Genomic DNA, 27,745 nt, shown 5'->3' on the forward strand with positions numbered 1-27,745 from the left:
CGCCCATTCAAATTGTGGGCACCGGGAAAGCGGGCGGTGAGTGTCGCGGGCACCGCGTCGGGCCTTCTCGGCGGTGGGGGGCGTGCGAGGTGGGGGTGCCGTGTGTGTGGGTGCGGCCCTGGGGGGGTGCGGTCGTGGGGGTGCGGGCGGTGGTCTCGGCTCCGGGCCTCCACGGAGAGAGGGAGGGAGAGTGGGAGGGAGGATGGACGGACGGACCCGGCGGCCGGACCTCAGGCTCCGGTCCAGTCTCATCGCAGTGACCAGCGACGCCCAGAACCGCGGGGACGCTGGGCAGGGCGGTGACTGCTTTCCCGAGGGTCCGTCCCGTCGGATGGAGAACTCGCCCAACCGGGGCCCACCTGTGGGTGCGAGCAGCTGAGTGTCCGGCGGCGGACTTGCTGGCCTTCCGTGTGTCTGCATAGGAGGAAGGGCGTGTCCTTGGACTGGACAGCTTGCCCGGAGATGCTCATGCCCAGGGTGTTGTTGTTTATTTAGAACTTCCAAAAGACGTCCTTAAAAATGAACTTCTGCATTTTTGTTCTTTAAAAAAAAAATTTATATATATATTGGAGGCCCGATGCTCGAAATTCCCCTGGCTGATGGCCACGGCTTCGTCCGGAAGGTCGTCTGGAAGGCCGTCCGGTCTAATTAGCATATTATGCACACATCTATATATCTATATCTATATATCTATATCTATATTTATATCTATCTATCTATCTATCTATCTATGTATATATTGATTTCAGAGAGGAAGGGAGGGGTAGAGAGAGAGATGGAGAAAGAGAAACATCAGTGATGAGAGAATCGTTGATCATCTGCCTCCCCTACTGGGGATTAAGGCTGCAACCCGGGCATGTGCCCTGACCGGCAAATCAGACTGTGGCCTCCTGGTTCCTAGGTTGATGCTCAACCACTGAGCCCCGCCGGCCAGGCTGCCTCTTCCTCTTTGAACCCGGCGGGGACGTCCTGTATATTGAGCATTTCCAGCCTGTAAGGCCATGGCTTTGTTTTTCATATTTGTTGATGGGGAGTCTTGTTTGGATTTTGACCGATTCAGCCTCGGTGGCTTGAAATCATTCTGTCCATATCCCTCTAGGCATCCCTGTTTGTAACATCTCCCCAACACGTATTACGAAAATGCTTCTCCGTCTCTGATTTAGGAGCTAGGGTTCCCTTTCACCCCCCTCCCTCCCTGCTTCCCCAACTGGGGGTACTTAAAAAAGCCCCAACACTTTGCCGACATGCACTTTTTACATCTTTTAAGTCCCTTGGCACCTTTGACCTGATGTAAGGGTGATGTGTCTATTCCTTCTGGACTAAGGAACTAAGAATAGGGGTCTTGTCTTTGGAATCCGTAGCATTGGCATTAGGGAATGTAAATAACGTGTGAGATAATGACCGTCAGCTCTACGAGGGCATGGATTTGTCTGAGCTGCTTGGAAACAGTTCTGAGCCGGATGTCGCCATTTATTCTAACGTATTCTAATGTCCTGGAAGGTCCTCATGTCTTCGAAGCCTGTTTGTGGTCTGTGCAATCTAATTTTTTTTTGTAACTTAACAGATACTTTTGGAAACGGATCGGCTGGGCGTCAAAGGAGCATCCAGAGCAGAGCTTAGAGTCTTCAGCGACATCCTTTTAAGAGTAACTCGCTGCCGCCATGTCAGTCTACACAGCACAGCGAGGGCACAGCAGCGGCCTCCCCGGCGCTCCTGCTTCCCAGAGGAGCTCATCACCGGACGGCCTCGGCCTGGGGAGCAGCCGGAAGCAGCTGTCCAGCTCGGACGTGTCCGAGCGTGAAAACGACGACCCGTTCCTGAGGTCCGCAAGGAAACTCAGAGACATAAACAGCACCTACGTGATCTCCGCCTGTAAGACACCTGGAGATACGCCCCTGACCCCTAACCCTGCGGGTAGACTGACCCTTCAGAGGAGAGTTACAAGGAACAAAGAATCGTCGTTGCTTGGGAGTGAGGTGGGAGAGTCATCTGAAAGAAAGACAGAAACTCGTCTTAAGTTACAACGTTGCGTCCGAGCAGGTTCTGTGGACAGGCGGACACCAGCTGGAGCAGATTCTGTGGACAGGCGGACACCAGCTGGAGCAGATTCCGTGGACAGGCAGACAACAGCTGGAGCAGATTCCGTGGACAGGCGGACACCAGCTGGAGCAGATTCTGTGGACAGGCGGGCAACAGCTGGAGCAGATTCCGTGGACAGGCAGGCAACAGCTGGAGCAGATTCCGTGGACAGGCGGACACCAGCTGGAGCAGATTCTGTGGACAGGTGGACAACAACTAGAGTAGATTCCGTGGACAGGCGGACACCAGCTAGAGCAGATTCCGTGGACAGGCTGACAACAGCTGGAGCAGATTCTGTGGACAGGCGGACAACAACTAGAGCAGATTCAACGACACAGAGCGTGGGAGGGGCTGCAGCAAGTGATGGTGCTTCACGGGACACCAGTAGGAAGGTAAGGATTGTCAGTAACGAGAAAAACTCCCCCGTTGCATCGTCTGCACCCTCACCTGAAGACAGCGACACTGGCCTGGTGGCCGATGAAAAAGACAGAGGAACATTTTCTGCCCTCAGGGGAGCAAACGACAGCGTGACACGTGTGTACTTCAGTCACAGCACGCCCATCCGTCCCCAGAAAGAGGCTGAGGAGGCTCGACTGGGACGCTTGGCCACGAAACCCTTTCAGAGCCCGTTGGACATCCGAGCGTCGGGAACAGGAAGCTGGCACCACAGAAATCTTGGGGAGGATGTTGCGAAAAGCAGAAATGAGTTTGAAAGCTTAGGGAAAGGGACGCCTGCGAAACACACTGCAGGGCACACGTGGACCCCACGGCACGGCACGCCTCAGCCTCAGAGCGCGGCGATGTCCACCCTGAGACCCAGGACGCCCAGCTCCCAAGGTCAACAGAAGCCCAAACACTCCCTTTTCGCAAATAAAAGGGAAGGGTCACACGAGCATACGCTCCCTCCCATGGAGGAGGCTGCGGCTCAGAGCGCCTCCACAGAGAGGGACCCCTTAAAAGCAGAGAACAGTCAGGTGACGGTGGCGGTCCGCGTGAGGCCTTTCAGCAAGAGGTAGGTCACACCTTTGAAACCGAAGGCGGGGCTGGTGCTCGTGCGTCTCACACTTGTTGGTGACATTTTATTTTGTTTTATTTATTTTATTTTATTTTATTTATTTATTTTATTTTATTTATTTTATTATTTTATTTTATTTATTTTATTTTATTATTTTATTTTATTTTATTTATTTTACTTTATTTTATTATTTTATTTTATCTTATTTATTTTATTTTATTTTATTTTATTTTAGTGACGTTTTTATAGAGAAAACTTGGGTTGAGTTGTAGTGCGTCCATTATTTTAGGGGACTGGCCGTGCCCCGGGGATGGGCCGGGTGGTTTCCAGGATAAATTCTGATCTGAAACAGAGCTGGGGGCAAAAAGGGATATCGAGGGCCAGACCAGGACCCAGTGCCTCCTGCAGACCTGGAGCCAGTGAGAGATTCCCACCAGGTCCGAGGTGGACGGAGGGTGGACGGGAAGGTCCGAGGCTCCGAGGGAGGTGCCTGGGGGCAGGAGGGACCTGCAGGGCAGCGGGAGCAGCAGGGGGAGCCAGAGACGTTCAGCTGGGCTTGTTGGGGTTATATGTGTCCACCTTGCCCGCTTTCTATAGACTTGTGCCTCCGAAGTTTCTTTATAAAACATGAGAAGTAAGTTTCCAGATCTGAGCTGGAGCGGACAGGTAGACCACAGCAAGCGGGGAAAAGGGAGAGATCAAGAGGCAAAGGGGAAAGATGGAAAATGCTGTAAAAGGCCCTGACCGGTGTGGGTCAGTGGATAGAGCGTCGGCCTGCGGACTGAAGGGTCCCAGGTTCGATTCCGGTCAAGGGCATGTACCTGGGTTGCGGGCACATCCCCAGTAGGAGGTGTGCAGGAGGCAGCTGATCGATGTTTCTCTCTCATCGATGTTTCTAACTCTCTATCCCTCTCCCTTCCTCTCTGTAAAAAATCAATAAAATATATTAAAAAAAAAAGAAAATGCTGTAAAAGGAGGGTCCACGTTCCGAGTGAGAAACCGGAACTCCATCTTCCCCGGAGAGGAGGCAGGAGCCCCGGGAACTGTGTTTCGGAAACATTATAATCATGTTTGCTGGTCTGCATTTTTTCCTTTTTTTCTTTCTTTTTTTTTTTTAATGTTTTTATTGTTTTCAGAGACAGGAAGGGAGAGGGAGAGAGACAGAAACATCAGTGATGAGAGACAAACATCAGTGATGAGAGAGAACCATGGATCGGCTGCCTCCCGCACGCCCCACACGGGATGGAGCCCACAACCTGGGCCTCTGCCCTGACCGGGAATCGAACCCTGACCTCCTGGCTCACAGGTCAACGCTCAGCCCCTGAGCCACGCCGGCCCGGCTGCTCTCTATTTTCCACATAAAACTGAAACCTCATCCTGCCCGGAGGAGTGTTACGTTCACCTAGTTTTGAGGTCTTCATCCTCAGAATATCGGCGGTAACTTGATCTTCTTCTTTGCACTTCTTCTCGAAGAGAGAAGGACGAGGACGCGGCCCAGGTGGTCTTCCTGGACGGGGAGGAGATCGCCGTGCGGCACCCGGACCTGAGACAGGCGTACAGCTTCCTCTACGACGTCTCCTTCTGGTCCTTCGACGAGTGCCACCCGCGCTACGCCAGCCAGGCCGCCGTGTACCAGACGCTGGCGGCCCCGCTCCTGGCCCGCGCCTTGGAGGGCTACAACGCCTGCCTCTTCGCTTACGGGCAGACGGGCTCCGGGAAGTCGTACACGTGAGTGTGGCTGCAGACGGTGCTCTGGGTGTGTGTGTGTGTGTGTGTGTGTGTGTGTCTTTCGTGAGAGGCAGCCTGGCTTGATTGATGGCACACAGTTCTTTTTTTTTTTATTGTTTTTATTTTTTATTGATTTTTTACAGAGAGGAAGGGAGAGGGTTAGAGAGTTAGAAACATCGATGAGAGAGAAACATCGATCAGCTGCCTCCTGCACACTCCCCACCGGTTGTGTGCCCGCAACCAAGGCACATGCCCCCGACCAGAATCGAACCCGGGACCCTTGAGTCCGCAGGCCGACGCTCTATCCACTGAGCCACACCGGCCAGGGCGATGGCACACGGTTCTGAGACCACAGGGATCCGGGCTCAGGTCTGCTCGGGGTACACGCTAGTCCCGCACCCTTGGTCCAGCTGCCGGACCTCTCGGCTCCTGTTTATGCCCAGGAGTCATTGACCCCGTTTTACTGTAAAGCGAGCATGTCAAACGCAAAGGCTAACTCGGGCCAGATGAACAAGGTTGAAGTGTCTGTGGGCCGCAAAGAAACAAAAGCTTCCATGTTCATAGAAACGTGGGTTTATTTCGATAGAGACACGCTGAATACAAAGGGCTGACATAAACGAGTCGTCGTTAACATAAAATAATAGAACATTTTAATAAAAGTTAATATTTTTGCTTGAACATTCACCTACCAGACACTGGATACCTGCACAAATGAATACGTGTCACGCAAATCAATCTGTTTTTCTTGTTCTCCGAAAGCGAACTGTTTTCTGTTGCCACACCACACAAGTCAGTCCGAGCCTCTCAGCTTCCGGGGCCTCCTGGCCGCCTCCCTTCAGCCCTCACGTGGCCCCTCCAGCGAGTTCACCCCCTTATTCCCGTGCCCACTTGGGGTGATCACGTGGCCCCGCCCCCCGACAGAGTTTTAAAGACCTGCTTGGTGTGACTTCCCCTCTTCACGTAGGATGATGGGATTCGGTGAAGAACCAGGAATCATCCCAAGATTCTGCGAAGACCTATTTGCTCAAGTGGCCAAACACCAAACCCAGGAGGTAGGTGCCGGGGGCTGCAGGCCTTCGTGTTGGGCTAGAAGACAGCCAAAGCGGGTGGACATCGGAGGGAGTCAGGGCCACCGAGGAAGCCCCCGGGGGGGGGGGGACGGGCCCTAACTTCCCTCGGCACCGGGGTGGGCGAGGGCCCAGGGGTGGGCGAGGACCCAGGGGTGGGCGGGGCTGGGCTGCGGCCTGGAGTCGGTTCTTTCTGGTGGCAGCAGAGGAGGAGGGTGGAAGAGGCGCGTCTGCTGTGTCCCACGGAGGGAGCCGGAGGGAGCCGGCCCCGCTGTGCGGGTCTCTGCGCTCAGCCGGCGGCGCACCGACCCCGCAGGACACAGGCCCGAGCTTAGGGCCTGAAGCTGCTGATGTGCGAGCTTGGAGTTCACCTCCCAGGCCCTGTGGGTCAGAGAGCGGAAGGGAGAAACGCGCCATTAAGCGCTAATACATGAAACTCTGCCCCAGAATGAGGAGGGGCTGCCTGAGAATCGTAGGCGGCGGGGAGGTCTTCTCAGGGGGACAGCTGGGCTTTTGAAGGACACGGTCATTACTGGTGGGAAGCGGGCGGGGCACCCAGGCGGAGGGCAGCGGGTGCGGGGATTGGAAAGCGAGGACGCGGGAGCAATGGGGTCTGTAGACTGTCTGCTCTGCTTGGAGCCGGAGCTGGAGGGTGGAGGGTGGAGGGTGACAGGAGGCCCCTGCCGGATGCACAGGTTGCAGACCTCGGGAGGGCGTTAGGAGGTAAGTTGCAGGCTGAGCTTCTCTCCTACCAGGTCAGGTATCACCTGGAAATGAGCTTCTTTGAAGTTTATAACGAAAAAATCCACGACCTGCTGGTGGGCAGAGGCGACGGCAGGCAGGGGAAGCAGGCGGTGAGTGAGAGCGTCTGTCGCTCATTCCCAGTGTCCGTGTTTACGAATGCCTGTGGCCCCACGGGTCCCCCAGGTGACACGTAGGGCTTACATGCTTACCAAACACTGTTGTGTAATAGCAGGTGCGTGGGAGCTGCAGTTGAACTGTATTGTTATTTAGTAAATAAGCTGAGCGTTATCGCCAGTGGAAATTAAATGAGTTATTAAATTGAAGCTCTTTATTTTAAGCAAGTATCGTGTAAAAGGTACTTGTTCCAGGATATAGTTGGACCACTTAAACGCTCCATCCCAACACGTCTCTAAAGCTAAAAGGCAGTGGAAGCTCACAAAAATGGTATTGTTATAGCACTGTTCTTCACTGGGTTATTCGTTCGGCAAACTGATATCCTATGGATAATATTTCCTGTGAAGTAGGACATTTCACAAATACATAAGCTTTTAAGAAAATGCTGTTAGAATGTAAAGTTTTTAATTTTTTTATTATTTATTTATTAGAATATATTTTTATTGATTTCAGAGAGGAAGGGTGCGGGGGGGAGGAGAGAGAGAGAGAGAGAGAGAGACATCAATGATGAGAGATTCATTGTTTGGTTGCCTCCTGCACACCCTCTACTGGGGATCGAACCATGACCTCTGGGTTCATAGGTCGACGCTCAACCCCTGAGCCACAGCAGCCGGGCTTGAGCGGTTTTAGTGCCTCACAGGTAGTTTCCGTGGGAACCCTGATGTTTATTCCTGGGTCAAGTGAAGGCAGATGTCTTGACCTGAAACTCAGAGTGTGGGGAAAAGCTGCTGAGAACTGCCTTTGCACGGACCCCCTGCCGTGCGCTGACCACCGCTCCCGCTTGCTCCACAGCTGAGGGTCCGGGAGCACCCCGTCTCCGGGCCGTATGTCGAAGCTCTGGCCGTGTAAGTCCCGTGTCCGCTGCGTGTTCTCCTGTGTGTCTGTACCTTTCCCAGCACCCGTGGGGCCTGGCGCAGGCCATGAATTACACCGAGTGTCCCTCTGTCCCTCTCCGCTGCGGTTTGTATCTGCTCCTTAAGCCGCCGGGGGAGGAGGTGTAAGATGAGTTCATGGTAAGAGTTCCGGTTTTTTAAAATATTTTTCATTGGTTTCAGAGAGGGAGAGAGAGAGAGAGAGAGAGAAACATCAGTGATGAGAGAGGATCACGGATCCGATGCCTCCTGACGCTGGGGATCCAGCCCACAGCCCGGGCCTGTGCCCTGACCGGGATGGAGACTGGGAATGTTGTCATGGAAACTGGGAACGTTGTCACGGAAACTGGGATTGTTGTCACGTGGAGGCCTTCAGGGGCTTCCCTCCTTACTGTTCGAGAACAAGAGCGTAACCAACTGCCTCTGTCTTTTCCCTTCCCACCAGGAACGCCGTGGGTTCTTACTCTGACATCCAGGTAAGGGGGGCTGCCCCTCACCTTCTTCCCCCTGGAGAGTGACCGTGGCCACGAGCCTATGAGAATATCCTCCTCGGCTGCTGGTCGCAGGGGGGGAACGGTTAACCTTGTTCACTTATCACGAGCAGATTTTGTTTCTTGAACTTTACTCAAGAGAATTTCTCTTCTGAACTAAAACTAAATCCCGTCAGCGTAGAGTTACAGCAGTTGCCTTTTAAAGTTATTATTTCCTAGGAGGACCTTTGTAAGACAACAACAAAGACTTTTTTAAAAAAAAGTTATCATTTCCCGACTCAGATATCGGGGATGGACACAACCGGACGGTGGGCATACAGGTGACTGCACGGTCGACATGGACGAGTGGCTTCATTTTACGAACTGACGGGCGTGGGGTCACGGGAGGTGCGGGTGACCTCGCCCCCGGGGCCCCCGCCCACAGCCCGGCCTCTCTCCCCCGCAGGGCTGGCTGCAGCTGGGGAGCAAGCAGCGGGCCACGGCGGCCACCGGCATGAACGACAAGAGCTCCCGCTCGCACTCGGTGCTCACGCTGCTGCTGACCCGCACCCAGGTGGGACCCCGCGTCGCGCCTCACGCGCCTCCTCCCTTTCCTTTCAGTCAAAGGACATCCGTGTACACGCCCGACACCGTTGGGTTTGAGGAAATAGACGCGGCGACTGGATCAGGTTTGGTGCAGATGGCGATACGTTTTTTCTCACCGTTTTAAAAACCGATAATACCTATTATTCATTTGCCGTGATATCGTGGGCGTTCTATCAACGTGTGACGTGTTCTCAGTAACGCGTGGGGATTACCGGACCGTATTTGGAAAATCCCATCAGAAAGTAAAAGATTTCTTATAACTCAGCTATCGGCCCGGGGCTCCAATGAAACATCTCGGGGAACGTGTTTCAGTGGAGTGACCGTTCCGCCTGGACGAGTTTACAAGCTCTGCAGCACGTTCATCGCGACCGCCACGCCGTGTGAAGTATTTGTCATGGCTGCCTGACGTCCCTAGACCTCGCTTCCTCCAGTCTTTACCGTTGGGTGTTGGTGTTGCTTTTAGTCCAAGAGCTGTTGTTTGTTTGTTTTTCCGTGAGAGAGAGAGAGAGAGAGAGAGAGAGACATAAACTCGTTGTTCCCCTGCTGATGCATTCGTCCGTTGGTTGATTCTCGTCTGTGCTCCGACCGGGGATAGAACCCGCATCCCTGGTGTCTGGGGACGAGGCTCTAAGGGCCCGAGCTGCCCGGCCAGGGCTCCTGCTGCTGCTTTTAAGCCCGTTGCCACTTCCCTGCTGGGATGAATGGCACCTTCACACGCTGTCAAGCTGCTCACCTGCTTATGGTAAAAGCTGTGAATTTCTGTCCCTTTCGAGTCGCTTCTTTCCTTTTGGCACCGTCCGCGCACCGCTCTGCGCGTTCGCAGCTGAGTGACCCACCATCGCAGGTCCAAGGAGGGTCGCTCGGCTTCAGGAACAGGCGGGCGCCCCGGGTCCTCACAGCTCCCCTCCCGCAGGCTCCCCCCGGGGCGAGGCCCAGGGGACTGACGCCGCGTCATGTGAACCCCCTTTTGCCACAGACGGAGCTGGTGGACGGGGAGGAGCACGACCACACGGTGACCAGCCGCATCAGCCTGGTGGACCTGGCGGGCAGCGAGCGCCAGGGGCTGGCGGGCACCAGCGGGCAGCAGCTGAGGGTGACGGGCCTCCCGGGGGAGGGGCTTGCTCTCGGGGGAGGGGCTTGTCCCTGGGGGAGGGGCTTGTTCCCAGGGGCGGGGCTTATACCTGGGGTGGGGCTTGTTCCCGGGGGAGGGACTTGTCCCTGGGGGAGGGGCTTGTTCCCAGGGGAGGGGCTTGTCCCCAGGGGGAGGGGCTTGCTCCCAGGGGGAGGGGCTTGTTCCCGGGGGAGGGGCTTATCCCAGGGGGCGGGGCTTGCTCCAGGGGGAGGGGCTTATCCCAGGGGGCGGGGCTTGCTCCCGGGCCTTATGTTTAGGAGGTTACCAGGGAAACGTGCTCCACAACAACCAGAAGCCCTCCCCCCCCCCCCCCCCCCCCCCCCCCCCCCCGCAGCTTACAGCCTGCACTGCTGGGGCGTCCGGAGGCCCCCTGTTTGGTTGTGGTCACTTTCCAGGCTGGGAGTCGCCAGGAAGCTGGGAGTGTGTGGAGGGGAGCGTGGCGTCGACCTGCGCTGAGCAGCGACCTGACCTTCACGGGTCTCTCCCTCCACAGGAGGGCGTGAGCATCAACAAGTCCCTGCTGACCCTGGGCAAGGTCATCTCGGCGCTGGCGGAGCACGGGGGCCGCCGGAGAGCGTTCATTCCCTACCGGGAGTCCGTCCTGACCTGGCAAGTGTCTTTCGAACTTTATTTTCTACATTATTTTTTAAAAATATATTTTTATTGATGTCAGAGAGGAAGGGAGAGGGAGAGAGAGAGAAACATTCATGATGAGAGAGGATCATGGATCGGCTGCATCCTGCACGCCCCCTACTGGGGAGGGAGCCTGCAACCCGGGCCTGTGCCCCGACCGGGACTCGAACCCGGGACCCTTCCGTCCGCTCAATCCGCTGAGCCAGGGCCCCTGGACATTTTCAGTGTTTGTTGAGCTCTTCCCCCTCTAGGGTCGTGGTGGCCCCAGAAATGGGTGACCCAGACGTGGAGTGTCTTCCCCGAAGTGGCTCCCTGTGCGGCGGGGAGCGGTAGCCTAGGAAACGCGTGGGAGTTAAGCGTGTTTTAAGGCCTGTGCACGGGTTGTTGCTTCTGAAATAAGAGAAACAGAGAAGACGGCGTCCAGGAGATGGAAGCACAGCTGCAGGCCCGGGGAGGACCCGCGTGGGGAGACCACGCCCCGCGCCCGGCGCCCCTGTCCCGGCTGGGCGCGCGCTCTGTGCGGTCCGCTCTGTGCGGTCTCGGGGAGATGGGGGGGGAGATGGGGAGATGGCTGCTGCTGGGGGCTGCGGGGCCGAGGCGGAGGCTGACCCTGCCCCTCACCGCCCCCCGCCGCAGGCTGCTGAAGGAAAGCCTGGGCGGCAACTCCAAGACGGCCATGATCGCCACGGTGAGCCCGGCGGCCAGCAGCCTGGAGGAGACGCTGAGCACCCTGCGCTACGCAAGCCAGGCGCGCAGCATCGTCAACCGGGCCCGGGTGAACGAGGACGCGAGCGCCCAGCTCATCCGCGGTGAGCGCCTCCCCTGCGCCGCTTGGACACCATGCTCTCCTACCCGGGAGGGCAGGCTCCTGGACCCGGGAGCGCTTCCGGGCAGGGCCGGGGAGGCAGGCGTGGAGGCACCGCAGGGGCAGTGGCCTCGATTCTGCAAAGATCCCGGTTCCCTTAGGAAAAAAATTTTTTAAAAAAATATATTTTATTGGTTTTTTACAGAGAGGAAGGGAGAGAGATAGAGAGTTAGAAACATCGATGAGAGAGAAACATCGACCAGCTGCCTCCTGCACACCCCCTACTGGGGATGTGCCTGCAACCAAGGTCCATGCCCTTGGCCGGAATCGAACCTGGGACCTTTCAGTCCACAGGCTGATGCTCTATCCACTGAGCCAAACCGGTTTCGGCTCCCTTAGGAAAATTTAAAACTCCCAAGCGCAGTGGGAATTGGAGGGCCACGCTGACCGCGGAGATGATTCCGCATCAGTCGGGCGTCTTCTTATCAATATTTAGAGTTGAAAGCAGAAATTGAGAAGCTGAAAGCTGCTCAAAGAAGCCGTCAGAACGTCGACCCTGAGCGGTACCGGCTCTGTCGGCAGGAAATCACATCCTTGCGAATGAAGCTGCACGAGCAGGAGCGAGCGATGGTGGAGATGCAGAGGTGAGGGGGCGGGGGGCCCAGGGCTGGGCGGGACCACGGGCTGCAGGACCAGGGGCTGGGGGGGCGGGGTCAGATGGGGGGCGGGGCCTGGACGGTGCAGCCTCACCCTTCCTGTCCCCCGCACTCCCAGGTGTGCTGCTGCCCACCCCCAGGCCATCTCATTCAATCTCAAGTGGTTTCATAATCTTTGTTGATTGTCTGTTGATTGGTAATCATATATATGTGGATGTATTTTAAACTCTGAATTCTGTTTGTTTTTGGAAAGAGCGTGGAAAGAAAAATTTGAACAGGCCGAACAAAGAAAACATCACGAAATCAAGGAGTTACAGGTAGGAGTCAGAGAAGGGCACCAACAAAGCGCAGATTAAACTTGTCGAGTCCGAGCTGGCCCTGCAGGAAGCAGGGCCCAGAGAGGGTTTGTGTAAAGCCGTGTGGAGGTCAGGGTGACACTTGGAATGTGAGGGGCATCAGGCCGTCGCTGGGACGTCCCACGGAGAAATTAAGGACCTTAACTGAGAGCCGTTGGGTGGAGAGGAGCCTTTCACCAGGACCGCTCACTTCAAGCCCATCTCACAGTCACGCTGTGACCACGGTCTCTCCTCCCTCCGGCTTCAGAAAGCAGGAATCACCTTCCAAGTGGACAACCGCCTGCCGAACCTGGTCAACCTGAGCGAGGACCCGCAGCTGTCGGAGACGCTGCTGTACGTGATCCGGGAGGGCACCACCGCGGTCGGGAAGCGCGGCCCCACCTCCCGCCCCGACATCCAGCTGTCCGGGGCGCTGGTGGCCGACGAGCACTGGTAGGTCAGCCTTCTCTGAATCGAGGGCCCCTGGCCGTTGTCTGCGGGTGACCGATCCGCTCACGGGAGGCACACGTGTGCCCTGAATCCTTGGCGTGATCCTCCCGGGGCGTCTTTTACCGGGAGGAGCGACGCGGAGTGCTCCGTGATCATACAGACTCGTCCCCACTGTGGGGCGGCCTCTCCCCCCTTTTCCATCCTGTTAGTCCAAAGACGGCTTGCAGTCTGGGTTTCTTTCCCGTTCTCTGAATGAAAGGTGCTTTTAAAAGATATATATTTGTATTGATTTCAGAGAGGAAGGGAGAGGGAGAGAGAGAGAGAAACATCCACGATGAGAGAGGATCATGGATCGGCTGCCTCCTGCACGCCTCACACTGGGGACTGAGTCAGCAACTCCGGCATGTGCCCTGACCGGGAATCGAACTGTGACCTCCTGGTTCCTAGGTCGACGCTCAACCACGGAGCCACGCCGGCCGGCTCAGCCAGGGGCTTTTATCTCCCCGCTCCCCCCACTCTCACGCCAGGAAAACGTTCCTTATCTGTCCCCTTATTAACACACTCCCTCACAAACCTGGAACGTTAGGAAAGCAGGACACAAGAACACTGTCCATCTGTTCCATTTAGAGGGAAACCACCATCAGTATTTTACTGTGCTTTTCCCTGGATTTTTCTCTGTTTTCTTTGGGGCGGGGGAGGGGGCCCTTTTTCAAAAGCAGTTGTGATCAAAATACCCACAATGCACATCTTCCTCCCTGCGGAGGGTGTGCTTGCTGGGGGGCCAGGCTTTTCCACCGAAACCCAAAGTCCGCTTGGAGGCAAGTGAGCGAATTCTGTTATTGTCACGCGTTGATCTGGACCTTCACCCCGAAGGAGTGACCCCGACAGGACGGCTTGTCCCGTGTCCCCTCCTCCTACGCCGTCCTCTGCCCGGAGCGTAACGGTGTCTCCCTCCCCACAGCACCATCAGCCACGTCGACGGGACCGTGAGCATCGCCCCCGTCGGGGAGGCCAGGACCTACGTGAACGGGACGCACGTGTTGGGGCCCACGGTGTTGCACCACGTAAGCGGGCGCCGTCTGGCGGGCGAAGGCGCGGGGCTCCGGGCGGGCCGTTCACGTGTCTGCGTTTCAGTCTGAAAACGCCCTCCCCTGTGTGTTCATGAACCGCCTCCTTCGTGCAAAGACAAGAGCCGTGTGGCTGTGGGGGGACCGGGCGAGCTGCCCACTGTTCTCATCGTGTGTCCCCAGGCCGGACGGGTGGCGCCCTGGCCCTGCCCTTTGCCCTTTGCCCTTTGCCCTCTGTCCTCTGCCCGGTGATTTTGAAAAGCTGGTGAATGGGCTGGCTGTGCATTGCCCGGGCCCAGACACCGGAGAGATCACCGTGATGATCATCCGGGGAACAGGCCTGCGGGCGCCCCGTGACGCAGGCTCACCTACATCCCTCAGTGTCGGGAAGTGATTCATGTGCAAGTTGTTTTTTTAAAAAATATATTTTGATTGACTTCAGAGAGGAAGGGAGAGAGAGAGAGAGATCAGTGATGAGAGGGAATCATGGATCGGCTGCCTCCTGCACGCCCCACACTGGGGATGGAGCCCGTGACCCGGGCCTGTGCCCTGACCGGGAATCGAACCATGACCTCCTGGGTCATAGGTCCGCCCTCAACCCCTGAGCCACGCCGGCTGGACTTTTTCTCTTTTGTGTGTGTCCAGCTCTCAGCACAGTGTCTGCAGGGAGAGGCTCCCCGAGGGCCCTCATTGAGTCTGTGGTCCAGGCTCCTCATTCCTGACGTCGGCAGCCACGTGTCTCGGGGGTGGTTGTGACACATCTGGGAAGTGACACGTGCAGAAGGCCCCGTGCTGTTCTCGGGGGTAGAAAGTGCCGGATGGACGCCAGTTGCTCTGACCCGTGTTTCTCGTGAATCACACCTACCGTCCTGAGCCGCTGAGCAGGGGTCTGTCCCGGGCGCCTGTGCGGTCCGGACGCCCCTGCAGCGGTCGCTGTGTGTGCCGTAGGGCGACCGCGTGGTGCTCGGGGGAGACCATTACTTCAGGTTCAACCACCCGGCGGAGGTCCGGAGCGGGACAAGGCCGCCCGGGGGAGGCGCCCCGGCCGGCGAGGGCCCGAAGGACTTCGAGTTCGCCAAGAACGAGTGGCTGGTGGCCCAGCGATCGCAGTGAGTGTCGTGGGCCTGAAGCAGTGAGTTTGGGGGGGCTGTGGGGGGGGAGGAGAGCTGCAGGGGGAGGGCTCCCGGGAGGGGAGTTTCGAGACTGAAGGTTTTGTTCAATGGGAAACATTTGAACACGATTCAGAGCTGCTGTGGTTATGACCCTCTGACCACGGCGCCGTGCACCTGAGATGATACAGAGTAGCGCTGCATGTAAAGTGCTAAGGGAGAAAACCCTGCCCTGGCCGGTGTGGCTCCGTGGGTAGAGCCTTGGCCTGTGGACTGGAGGGTCCCGGGTTCGATTCCCGGTCGAGGGCACAGGCCCGGGTTGCACCGCGGGTTTCGGTCCTTCGCAGGCTGGAGGCGGAGATCCAGGAGGCGCAGCTGAGGGCGAAGCAGGAGATGCTGCAGGGCATCCAGGTGGCCAAGGAGGTGGCGGAGCAGGAGCTGTCCTCGCAGAGAGCCGCCTTCGAGGGCAGGATCGAGGCCCTGCAGGCCGAGCTGGTACGGCGGGCGGCCTCCTCCCCTGGGCGGCTCCCTGAGCGACAGGTGGCTGCCGGCCAGACCAGGAGCCTCTCTGGGCTGAGTGTTGGCTCTGGCCCGCCCCCTGCTGGGTACTCCCCGGAGGCCTCCCTGTCCACCTGCTGATCTGAACCCTGATGTTGGAAGCACCCAGTGACGCCCTCCAGAGGGGCTGGGTCAGCGATGGGGAGGCCACGGGGCCCTCCAGCCGCGTGAGCCCGGCTCCCGGCGCCATCCGTGGGCCCGCGTCCCCAGGGCCCCGCGGGGAGGGGTTGACCAGGGGTGTCCGTTCGTGGTCAGACCCGTCGGGCCTGTGAGGCAGGGGTGCTCCGGGCCAGCTCTCCTCCCGGCGCGTCCGTCTCTCCTGCTCCGGTGAAAGGAGGGGCCCTTGGAGAAGGGCTTGCAGGTTGGCCCTGGTCACTTATTTATTATTCACTTATGATTGTTCTTTAAAGAAAGAAGAGTCTCAGCGGAAGAGGCTGCAGGAGATGAGTAACCAGAAGGCACATCTCCGCATCGAGGAGCTGGAGAGGGCGAAGCAGCGGCTGGAGCAGGAGGTGCAGGCCAACCGGAGGCGCCTGCAGCTGGAGAGGCTGGCGGCCCAGCAGGTGACTCTCCCGGCCGCGCGGGGCTGTGGGTGGAGAAGCCGGGCTGTCGGGGGAGAAGCCGGGCTGTCGGGGGAGAATCAGGGCTGTCGGGGGAGAATCAGGGCTGTCGGGGGAGAAGCCGGGCTGTCGGGGGAGAATCAGGGCTGTCAGGGGAGAATCAGGGCTGTCGGGGGAGAAGCTGGGCTGTCGGGGGAGAAGCCGGGCTGTCGGGGGAGAAGCCGGGCTATCGGGGGAGAAGCGGGGCTGTCGCGGGAGAAGCCGGGCTGTGGGTGGAGAAGCCGGGCTGTCGGGGGAGAAGCCGGGCTGTGGGTGGAGAAGCCGGGCTGTCGGGGGAGAAGCCGGGCTCTTGGGGGAGAATCAGGGCTGTCGGGGGAGAAGCCGGGCTCTTGGGGGAGAAGCCGGGCTGTCGCGGGAGAAGCCGGGCTGTGGGTGGAGAAGCCGGGCTGTCGGGGGAGAAGCCGGGCTCTTGGGGGAGAATCAGGGCTGTCGGGGGAGAAGCCGGGCTGTCGGGGGAGAAGCGGGGCTGTCGCGGGAGAAGCCGGGCTGTGGGTGGAGAAGCCGGGCTGTCGGGGGAGAAGCCGGGCTCTTGGGGGAGAATCAGGGCTGTCGGGGGAGAAGCCGGGCTCTTGGGGGAGAAGCCGGGCTGTCGCGGGAGAAGCCGGGCTGTGGGTGGAGAAGCCGGGCTGTCGGGGGAGAAGCCGGGCTGTCGGGGGAGAAGCGGGGCTGTCGCGGGAGAAGCCGGGCTGTCGGGGGAGAAGCCGGGCTGTCGGGGGAGAAGCCGGGCTGTCGGGGAGAAGCCGGGCTGTCGGGAGAAGCTGGGCTGTCGGGGGAGAAGCCGGGCTGTTGGGGGAGAATCAGGGCTTAATGTCACAGCGTCACTCTCAGGGCCGTTTTATTTCTTTTCCAAGATTGCGGTGGGGGTGGCGCTGGGAGCTAACACCCCAGTGGCCCCAAGTGTGGACACGGTGGTGACGTGGCGGTCACTCCTCAGGGGTCAGCTCGAGGACACCGAGGGCCCAAACTCGAGGGTTTTAGGAGGAAAAGCAGAACTGCTTAAATCTTGAGAACAGCGTTAGTCGGCGGTCACAGGCTGATGGTGTCCAGTGAGGTTTTCAAAGGCATTGAACGTGGGCTGCTTGAGCGCTGTTTTGTGTGTGTTTTGTTTGTTTTTAACTCCTGTCAGTGGAAAGAGAAAGACTAACCCATGTAATTAAAGCCCTAATGACGTTTTTTGGGGGGAAGGCATTCCTTAAAGACGTGTCGTAAGTTCCCGGTAGCCTCCTGTGCTGACTGGAACACGCCCTGCGAGCTGAGCCGTAATGGCAGCGTGTTCCGCGGCCCACCTCCGTGTTCTCTCTCCCACATGCACACGCGTGGCCCCGCGATGCACGGCCCAGGCTCTGGAAGACCACAGCATCCGCCACACGAGGATCCTGGAGGCCCTGGAAGCCGAGAAGCAAAAAATCGCTCAGGAGGTGCAGGCGCTGCAGCAGAACCAGGGCAGCAGGGACAGGGCTCCCCCGGGTGAGTGCGGGCGGTCAGCGCTTCGCGGCCCCCTGTGCACGCAGCACGGGCCGGAGGAGAGCTCCTCAGACGCCACCCTCACCGCTGTGACGTGGGGTTAAAGCCACTCATTTCATCTTATTTTATTTTTTAGAGAGAATGGAAGGGAGGGAGGGAGGGAAGGAGACAGGAAGGGAAACATCGATGTGAGAGAGACACATCGACTGGTTGCCTCCCACACATGCCACAACCAGGTCTGGGGATTGAACCTGCAACCAGGTACATGCCCTTGACCCAGAATTGAACCCATGACCCTTTGGTGAGAAGGTCGACACTCTAACCACTGAGCATCACCTGCCAGGGCTAAATCATTAAGCGAATGACTTTCCCAGGCCTGTCCTCCCCAGGGGGGATTGCTAGAGTGTGCGTGCATGTGTGTGCGCGTGTGTCTGTGTGCATGCATGCATGTGCGTGTGCACTGACTCCCCGTGTGCTCGATTCCAGTCCCGACGAGCTGTGTGTGTGTCTGTGTGCATGCATGCATGTGTGTGTGCACTGACTCCCCGTGTGCTCGCTTCCAGTCCCGACGAGCTGTGTGTGTGTGTGTGTGTGTGTGTGTGTGCATGTGCGTGTGCACTGACTCCCCGTGTGCTCGCTTCCAGTCCCGACGAGCTGGGGCTCCCTGAAGCTCTCCCTCATGATCCAGGAGGCCAATGCCCTCAGCGGCCGCTCCCAGAGGCAGTACGTGTTTGGCAGGTGAGCCCTTGGTGGTCGGGGTTGAAAAGCAGCTCTGGGTTTGCAGAGTTCACCTCTGTGTCCCTTTAGAAACGATGACAGTGCTTTAGTTCCTCTGAGGACGCACACCTGCCCATGGTGGTGACGGCCACAGCATGCTGAGCCCTAAGGGTTTCCTCTGGGCCCCGTGCTGGAGGAGGGGCCTCTGGTGCAGAAGCTCTCGTGTGAGTGACGGGCACGTGTGTCTTAAGATGGCCTTTCCCTCTGGTGTGTTTCAGACACGAGGCGCCCGACAGAGGGGGTGGCCCTGGCCCCCGGGTCCGGGTGCGGAACCTGCGGCTCGGCGTGTCCACCCTCTGGAGCCTGGAGAAGTTTGAGTCCAAGCTGGCGGCCCTGAAGGAGCTCGAGGAGGTTCACGTGCTATGACTCTCTCTCTACACTGTTTTAAAAATATGTTTATATTGATGTCAGAGAGGAAGGGAGAGGGAGAGAGAAACATCCATGATGAGAGAGCATCATGGACCGGCTGCCTCCTGCACATCCCCCGACTAGGGATGGAGCCCGAAACCCGGGCATGTGCCCTGACCGGGAATCGAACCGTGACCTCCTGGTTCCTAGGTCAGCGCTCAACCACTGAGTCACGCTGGCCGGGCCCTACTTGTTTTCAATATCTTACTTTCTGTCTTCTGTCTTCTAAAATCATACCCCAAATACGAATTTTTTAAATCACACTTGTATTCTCACAATTTGCTACCAGAAATATTGCCCCTCACCTATTTGACCGGTTTGTTTTCATTTGTATGAGTCGGAGGGTTTGACTGTTTCCTTGTGGGAAAAGTGTGTGGTCAGCCTAGGAATCGGGACACGGAGCAAAGGAAAGCCAGCGAGCGGGAAAGCCGTCGCGGACGAGGCGGAGGTCAGCGCACGCGGGCGCCGGGTCTGGGAAGGGGAACCGGGACTCGAGGTGCGGGCGGCCTCTCAGCAAAGACCACAGGGCCTTTGAGGTCGTGTCCCACGTGAAGCTGTGCCGATAAGTGTGGTCATTCTCCAGGAAGAGAAGCCTTTCTGGTGAAAGAAGAGTTATGAAAGCTGAGTAACCGGCAACACACCGGAAAGTCAGTCAAGAAGCCTCAAAAATTAAAGGCGGGGGGGGGGGGGGGGGGCGCGCAAAAAGGTGGGGACCCCAGTCGGTTTCACGAGGAAGTGCTTTCGAACCTCCAGACCTTCCAGACAGACAGATCCCGTGAACGGTCCCAGAGCATCGAGAAGGCAGGCGTCCTGTCCCGGCTGCCCTCCGACACGAGAATAATCGATTAAAATCAAACGAAAACCACAAAACCGGAACAGATGACTCAGAAGAGAACCACAAGCCAATCTCAGTGCGATCACAGCTGTGAGAACCCCGGATGCCATGCTAATGAGGCAAACCCACACAGATACTCACCGAGCCCTCGCCCGGGGCCAGGCGGGGTCAGATCCCCGCGAGTGGGGCCAGGCGGCGGGCTCAGGTCCCGGACCGCGGGCTGGAGGAGTCGGCCTGCGGACTGAAGGGTCCCGGGTTCGGTTCCGGTCAAGGGCACACGCCTGGGTTTCGGGCTCAATTGCCAGTGGGAGGCGTGCAGGAGGCAGCCGATCAAATGATTCTCTCTCATCATCGGTGTTTCTCTCTCTCTCCCTCTCCCTTCCTCTCTGAAATCAATAGAAACACAGATTAAACAAATAATAATAAAAAGTAAAATAAAGTGCAGCCACGTATTGAAGTTCATAACAAGCAGAAACCGTCTGTTTTCTTTCTCCCAGAGTAACTGCCAGTGCGAGGACCTCTTCTGTGACCCCGAGGACGAGTGGGAGCCCGACCTCACCGACGCGCCCGCTGCCTCGTTCTCCAGGAGGAGGTAGGCCTCGCTGCTCCGGGCCCGCTGGCTCCGGGGGCACGTCCGGATCGCTTCCTTATTTTTCATTTTATTCATTTTATTTTTGGTTCAGTCCTCACCCGAGGATATTTTTCCCATTGATTTTTAGAGAGAGTTGAAGGGAGGAGGAGAGACACGCTGAGAGAGACACATTGATGGGTTGCCTCCCACACGAGCCCTGACCGGGTCCGGGGAACCCGCAGGTATGTGCAGGAACGTGCCCTTGACGGGATTCGAACCCGAGACCCTGCAGTCCGAGGGCCGGCGCTCTGTCCACTGAGCCACACCGGCCGGGGCTCACGTCCTTGTTTTCAGAGAAATCAGCAGCCTGATGAGTGTCGGCGATTCACGCCGCGGCCCCTGCTGACCAGCAGGTTAACCATGAGGGAATCGAGGGAGGTTTCAGTCGTTGCTGAAAAGTCAGCACTGCGCTCGCTCCCGTGTCCTGAGGCTCGGAGGCCGGCTGTTCCTCCAGCGGAGACCCTCCTGAGAGCGTCTGTGATTTAGGGGGGGCGTCTGGAGGGAGTGAGCGGCTCTCGGGCCGAGACCTTGGAGTGAGGCTCAGCCTTGTGGGATGTTTATGGCCGAGCCGCCGGCGCCCGGCCGCCCCGAGTGACAAGCGACGGGCCCTGACAGCTTCTTAATTGCGTGGCCGCCCGACAGGCCCCGGCCGAGTGAAATAGAGCGCGGCCGCCTGTAAATCCCGCCGCGCCCGTGACAGTCGCACGCGGGACTTGCCGGACCTGAGTGGCCGTCCCAGGAAGGGGCGTGATGGGCGTTTTCCTGATTCAGTTTAGACGTCGTTCGCCCAGATGGAGGCGAAGGGCCGGTTTCCTGGTCTGGATCCCTGTGCTCACACGCCCGTCTCCCTCGCCCCCGAGCACGGGCACTGCCTGTCTTCCCGCCCTGTCCCTGTGGGTGCGCAGGGCCCATGGGCGTACGTGGGGAACGGGCTGTGGCAGGGCCAGTGCCTTTGTTTAACCACCTTCCCCACGAGCAGTGTTTGCTCTGCGCGGGCAGAGCCGCCGGAGTTCTGTTAGGAAAAGACGTCGAAGAGTCTGCTGGGTGGGGGTCGGGGTCACAGCTCGAGCTGTTGTGTTGCTCCCCGGGGGCTGCCATTGGCGTTAGAAGGTGACGGGCGAGTGGCCGGGAGGAGACGGGGCTTTCGCAGGGCAGTCAGGACAGCAGGGCAGCTGGACAGCCAGTGCCCTCACCCAGGGAGAGGCCCAGGGTCTGCTGGCTGAGGGGCAGGGGCAGCAGGAGACACGGCGGAGCAGCCACTCCCTCCACCTCCCTGCGGGGCCTGAGCTTTCCACGCAGAGCTCCGTTCCCAGACCAGCTCCCCGCTTACAACCCTCCCCGATGAGTGACGTGGCGGCCAGCCCGTCCTGGCCTCTGCCTCGCCGCCCACGTGCTGTCCCCACCCACATGGCGTTCTCCGCGTCAGCACAGCTTCCCCCCCACGCCTCCCTCGGTGCGGCCGCCTCCCCGCTCGCTCCACGCCGGGGCCTGGGCCCTCCGCCTCCGTGGCCGCCTGCGCCCGAGCTCCCGCGTGCTGGGCTCCCAATACTCAGCTTGCTGTGGTCACTTGCCCCGTTTCTCTCTCCCTGGGCACGTCCAGTGGCTGAGCCCAGAGCCCGTGCTCGGCGTGGTCCTCTGCACGCGTGGGCCTGTCCTGGTCACTCCATGACCTTGTGCCTGGACGCGCCTGGGACGGGGAACCCTCACGGGGAGCCCAGGGCTTGGCCCCGGATGGAACCTGAGCGAATGATGCCGCTCGAGGGCGGGTCACCGACCGCCTCTGGCTCGTCTGTCCGCAGGAGCAGGAGTTTGGTGAAGAACCGCAGGGTCTCCGGCTACTTGCACGACATCCAGGCCCACGCGGCTCCGAGTCTGCCCTCCTCTCGCTCCTCAGGTGTGTGGTCGTCAGCCATCCTCGTCCCGCGTGACCCGGTGCCGGGGGTGAGGGACGCGCTCGGGGTGCACGGCCGTGGAGCTGTGGTGCCGGGCCCGGGCTGAGGGCTGTCTTCTGTCGGCACAGGCTCGGGGGAGAAGCCCGGCTCCCTGGGCTCCAGCTCCGCGGAGTCCTCCCTCCCCGGGATCTGCAGAGAGCTGATCGGCTCGTCCCTGGCCGTCCTCGGGCGGAGCGGCGAGGAGGAGACGGTGGCGGACGGCCTGGTGGACAGCCTCCTGCGGGTGCACGGGGGGCTGCTGGCCATCTCGCAGGCCCACGCCGCCCAGGACGAGGACAGCCCTGACGACTGTAAGCAGCCCCCCCCGCCCCCCCCCCCCCCCCAGGTTCTTTCCTATGCGGGCGCTTCCCTCTGATCGGCTGTCGTCACAGCCGCACGCGTTCCCGGCGGGTGAAGGTGCGGGTGGCGTGGAGCCAGCTTCTCTCCTGGGAGAGGCCTTCCCATCCTCCTCCTTCCTCTCAGTGTTCTCTGCGGACCGCGCGGCCCAGGCGCGGGCGGTGCAGGTGGCCTGCGCCTTCGGGCAGCTCGCGGTGCTGGCCCCGCTCTGGCCGGGGGACGCCCCGCCCGGGCCCCGCGAGGCACGGCTGGGAGAGGAGCTGCGGCAGGAGGTGGAGAAGCTGGGTGGCTTCGTGCAGATGTTCCTGCAGGTCAGTCCGCGTGCCGATGGCGGGGAGGGAGGCGTTCGCTCAGTGTCTGCGACCTTCCCCGTGGGCGGGGCGGGGGCCGAGCTGGGGACCAGGCCCTGCGGGCGACTCGGGCCTGAGCGTGGAGAGGGTGTGGCTGAGGCTGGTCTGTGGCAGAAACAGAGAGAGAGAGAGAGAGGGGGGGGGGGGGGGCAGGCCGATGGGCTCCCAGGTTTTAGAGGCAGCCGAGCGGCAGTGAGAGACCAAACCCCGACCCTCGGCTGCCCTTAGGGAAGCCTGCCGGGCGGCTGTCGAGGCCGGAAAAGTTCAAGGGCAAAGAGCCTCCGTGTCGTCCTCTCTCGTCACCCGTGTGCGACCCCAGAGGCCTCCGTGTCCTAGTCCCTGTCCCGGGGGTTGGGGGCCGCCTGTCTCGCTCTGAGACGGAGGCGCTGCTGTTTCGGGCACAGAGCGTGGTTCCCTCCCCGTCTGGTCTGTCCTTTCTTCTCCTCCTGCTCCTGCACCTCGTGCATCTGACAAACGGGTCCCTGTCGCCGGGCAGGGCTGCTCCTCAGACATCCCGTCGATGGTGACAGACGCGCAGAGCAGAGCCGCCCAGGCCGTCCGACAGGCTGTGGCGTGTGCGGGGCAGCTGGCGGTGCTGAGCGGGAGCAGGCTGCGTCTCCTGGACCCCGGGGCTTACGGGGGCGCCGACGCGCAGGTGAGGGGCGCGCAGGGGAGGGGCGCGCAGGGGAGGGGCGCGTAGGGGAGGGGCGACAGCTCCCGGAGGCCGCACCCGGGCGGGAGAGGCTCCTGGCCCAGCACGGCTGAGCGTGACGGCTCTCACGGTAGAACGGCCTGTGCTGAGTCGTGTGGGAGGAGAGCTGGGGGGTTTCCGTCTACGCTGGTGCGCGTGCCACCCGCAGGCTGCTGAGTCCTCCCTGCACCTCTCCGTCCTTTCGTTTGGGGACAGCGGTTACCGTGAGGGTCACGCAGCCGGTCAGCCGGGAGGGACTCTGGTTCTAGGGCGTCTGTGTCAGCTGGCTCAGGCCCCCGGCTGTGGACACACAGTATCGAGGCCCCTCTGGCTGTGGACACAGTATCGGGGTCCCTCTGGCTGTGGACATAGTATAGAGGCCCCTCTGGCTGTGGACACAGTATCGGGGTCCCTCTGCTCGGACAACATTGTGTCCCCAGCTGGTGTCTGATGCTCGGTGACCGACCTGCCCGTTTGCTTCCCGATGGGCTGCTAGTTGGGTCCAGCTTCCATTGAATGGAACGAACTCGGAATGTATTCCCGCAATAAGCAGGAGCTATGACAATAGTTACTTAATTATTTGTAAAAAATCGAAAACCTGAGTTTGCCAGTTAAGGCCTCCGCACTTTTCCAGGAGGATCTCGTGGACGCCCTGTGGGACGGAGTCGGCGCCGGGCTGAGGCTTCTCATCGACTCCGGACTCGAGCGGGCGGACGAGCTGCGGCGCGAGCTCTCAGGGCAGCACCCCCAGAGCGAGGTAACGGGGTGAGAGGTTCTAGGGGGTCCCAGGCGGTGCCTCAGGGTGGTTTTTTAAAAATATATTTTTATTGATGTCAGAGAGGAAGGGAGAGCGACAGAGAGAGAGAGAGAGAGAGAGAGGGGAACATCAATGACGAGAGAATCACTGATTGGCTGCCTCCTGCACGCCCCTCACTGGAGATCGAGCCCACAACCCGGGCCTGTGCCCTGACGGGGGATCGAACGGTGACCTCCTGGTTCATAGGTCGACGCTCAGCCACTGAGCCACGCGGGCTGGGCCACATTGACTTGTGTGTGTGTGTGTGTGTGTGTGTGTGTGTGTGACTCCATGAATTAGGTGGTTACACACCCATGTGTTTGAATGTGTTCGACTGTGTTCTGTTGAAAGGCTGCTGGGAGCACACGTCCCTGTGGCCTCTGGTCAGTGCTGGGCTGGTCCGGGCGGAATCCCGCGGGTGGACCCTCGGCCGGTGGAGCGGCAGCGACACCTGCTGGTCCCTTTCCGGCTCCTCTCCCCTTTGCCTCGGTCTCTGCTTTTCCACTTACGAGTGCAAGCGGCCCGTACGGGTGCATCGCTGCCCTGAGCGAGGTGTTTGCCGGGTTCACATGGATGATCTCACACGAGACACAGAAGCCACGAGGACTCGCGCGACTTCCCGAAATCCGCCTCCTCCCCCTCGGCCCTGACATCAGAGCCCCACCCGTGCCGTCTCGGGGCGGCCGAGGGGGCTGGGGCGACTGGGGCCTGTGTTCACCCCTGGGGTCCCTCTCAGCACTCGCTGACCGTTGCTCGGTGCTCTGACGCCGGCTCTGACCTGCCGTGCGATCACACCTGGGGCTCAGGGTGCGAGCTCGGCATTTCTGAGCCCCCCACTTGGCGAGGTGGGGTCCCTGGGCTGGTCCTGTCCAGCGCCCGAGCCCGGTGGTCTGTTCCGTCCGCTCGGGGCCCAGCCCAGCACGTCACTCCGTGGGTTTCCTGGGTGATTGTTTAGGCACCGGTGTCCTTGCTGAGGTCACGACGGGGAACAGAGGGCTCGGGAGAGGGAAGCTCCAGTCCCAACTGAGTTCCAGAGACGCGTCTGTCCTGGGGTCTTGTCCTAACGCTTGTTAGACCGTCTCCGCCTCCCGCTCTCCTGCGGAGCCGGTCAGGGGGCCGGAGCTCCGGCCGCTCTCGCCGCTGAATTGTAGTCCCGGTCACCGGGCTGGTCTCTGACCTCCCGGCCGGACCGCCTTTCCCGCCTGGTCCCTGGAGTCCTCGGGGTTCCTGCTTCCGGAGAATCGCATGCATAACACACAGCCTGACCTCTCCCTCCAGGCGGCCCAGCAGCTGCGTGCGAAGGCCGAGGTACTGATCCGGTGCCTGGAAACCATCTTTGCCGAGTGGAGAACCGTAAGCGCGGGCTCCGTGGCTTCTCTGTGTTGTTGTGTGTGTCGTCCCCCGGGTCCCCGTCGGTCACGCCGATTTCCGTTCTGACGCTTCGCCGGGTGACCCCACGCTGGCGCGTCGCCCGATGTGGTGATGTCAGCTCCGTGGCGGGTGAGCGTGGCGTGGACGTGGGCCCGCAGGCGCGAGCTCTGTGTCCGGCCGCCCTGGGCTCAGCTTTGCTGGGAGAGTCGTTACGGGCTGTCAACCTGTGTTTCCCGATCCGTGTGCTCGGAGGCGAAGGCACAAGGGAGCAGGCAGAGTATGTTACTCCCGTGTCACACGTGAGCAGAAATATATAAACGAGGCATGTTCACGCCACGGGTGAATGGAGAGCATAACAGGTGTACGCATAATCAGTGTGTGAAAAGAGAGACGTGTTTGTGGCTTGACATTTTTTTATTTAAATAAAACAAAATTAAACTCTTAAGGATTTTATACATTCACCTTTCGTGACGTTGGGTGGCAGTGGTTCTATTGTTTTATTCCGTTTTCCTGTAACAGGGCGATTGGCTTGGGTTTAAAATGAGATGAGAATTCTTCCTCCTTCGGGAACCGCACCTGTTCTCACCGGGTTGGTCTTGCTGGGGCGGGGGGGGAGGAAACGGGGCCCGTCCCTGTTCTCACCAACACGGGCTTCATTCCCACAGGAAAGCCCCCGCACGCGAGCGCAGGGAGAACCTCCCGGAGGCGGAGCCGTGAGGGAAATGGCTGATCGCGCCCCGGAAATACTGAATTTAACGCGCTGCTTGGAGCAAACCATTGAAGCAGTCGTTTCTGCCCTGAGAGGTATGTGCTCCGGCGGGAGGGGCAGTTCTCATCAGGATCTCGTAGTTAAAGGGGTCGTGGCACCTCTTCACTCGTCTAACTTGTTAACCACACCCCCCGAATGCTGCTTCTCGACATTAATCACCGACATGGGAACCGTGTGACTGATCCCCACTCAACACCCAAGTGCTTCCGCCGGAAAAGCTCAGTCCTTACAAACACCCACCTGCCCTAGGCGGCCGGTGTGGCTCAGTGGATAGAGCGTCGGCCTGCGGACTGAAGGGTCCCGGGTTCAATTCGGGTCAAGGGCACAGGCCCAGGTTGTGGGCTCCATCCCCAGTGGGGGGTGCAGGAGGCAGCCGATCCGTGATTCTCTCTCATCATGGTGTTTGTCTCTCCTTCTCCCTTCCTCTCTGACATCAATAAAAATATATTTAAGAAAAAAACCCACAAAAACCCACCTGCTTCTTGAGCAGTCGAGCTGATCATGTCGACCGGTTAGAATGGTCACGATGGGGCCACAGGGTGAGTGACTCTCTCCTCTCCTGCCCAGGACGCTGCGGCGATGGGGGCGCCCTCAGGACCTGCGTGGAGAGGGTCTGCGTCTTGGCCGGGGGCGGTGGCGCCGACAGCTGTGCCCAGAGCCGTGGGGACCTGACATCGGCGGCCAAGTCCCTCCTCCTCTGCTTCGAGGCCGAGGACAGACCCGACCCGTCGGAACCCTGGGACACGTGTCCTCAGAACAGCAGAGCGGGCCGCCGGCCGCCCGGGGCGAGCAGGACCGGCCCCGCCGCGGGGAGAGGCGTCCCCAAGCGCGTCTGTGCGCTGCCCTCCCGGCCCCCGCGGAGCTCAGGGGAGCGCGCGCCCAGCGGGACCCAGTGGGTGTGAAGGCGAAGGCCGTGCAGAGGGCGGGGGCGGGCCGTTCGCTCACGCGGGAGAAGGTAGGAAGCGAGACAGCGGCGTGAATATCTCCCAGAAACCCACACCGGGTGCTGGCCTCGCTGGGCTGGGCGGGCAGGCCCGATGGGCTGTGGTTCTGGGGCCGGCGGCCTGGGAAGTGACGGGCGCCGACGGACACGCTGGGACGTGGTGAACAGCTGGGCCCAGGAGCATCCCCGTCGCCTCGAGCTCTCCCTGAGCCTCAGACGCTGGTGCCTGTCTGCTTGCCTGTGAGCCTGTCTGAGACGGCGACGCTTCTGACGAGCGGAGACCCGGGGGACCGCTACCTTCT

General features: G+C 59.7%; 1 protein-coding gene across 1 annotated transcript; it reads left to right on the top strand.

Moving 5' to 3' along the window:
• KIF14 (kinesin family member 14) lies at positions 1 to 27,745 on the top strand. The gene is made up of 32 exons (XM_070401377.1): positions 1 to 36; positions 1,565 to 2,040; positions 2,272 to 2,327; positions 2,418 to 3,091; positions 4,568 to 4,822; positions 5,787 to 5,874; positions 6,645 to 6,743; positions 7,600 to 7,652; positions 8,125 to 8,155; positions 8,616 to 8,723; positions 9,732 to 9,848; positions 10,381 to 10,496; positions 11,157 to 11,329; positions 11,822 to 11,969; positions 12,235 to 12,298; positions 12,585 to 12,769; positions 13,728 to 13,830; positions 14,782 to 14,942; positions 15,290 to 15,437; positions 15,911 to 16,063; positions 17,461 to 17,587; positions 18,229 to 18,322; positions 18,580 to 18,718; positions 20,102 to 20,196; positions 22,035 to 22,129; positions 22,256 to 22,477; positions 22,650 to 22,834; positions 23,370 to 23,528; positions 24,199 to 24,321; positions 25,639 to 25,713; positions 26,397 to 26,535; positions 27,068 to 27,745. Exons 2-32 carry the CDS (start codon positions 1,662 to 1,664, stop codon positions 27,400 to 27,402), a joined length of 4,899 nt encoding a protein of 1,632 aa, XP_070257478.1. The 5' UTR covers positions 1 to 36; positions 1,565 to 1,661; the 3' UTR covers positions 27,403 to 27,745.

Source organism: Myotis yumanensis, unplaced genomic scaffold, assembly GCF_028538775.1.
Source record: "Myotis yumanensis isolate MYYU_CA2020_CCGP unplaced genomic scaffold, mMyoYum1.0.hap1 SCAF_22, whole genome shotgun sequence".
Taxonomy (NCBI): domain Eukaryota; kingdom Metazoa; phylum Chordata; class Mammalia; order Chiroptera; family Vespertilionidae; genus Myotis; species Myotis yumanensis.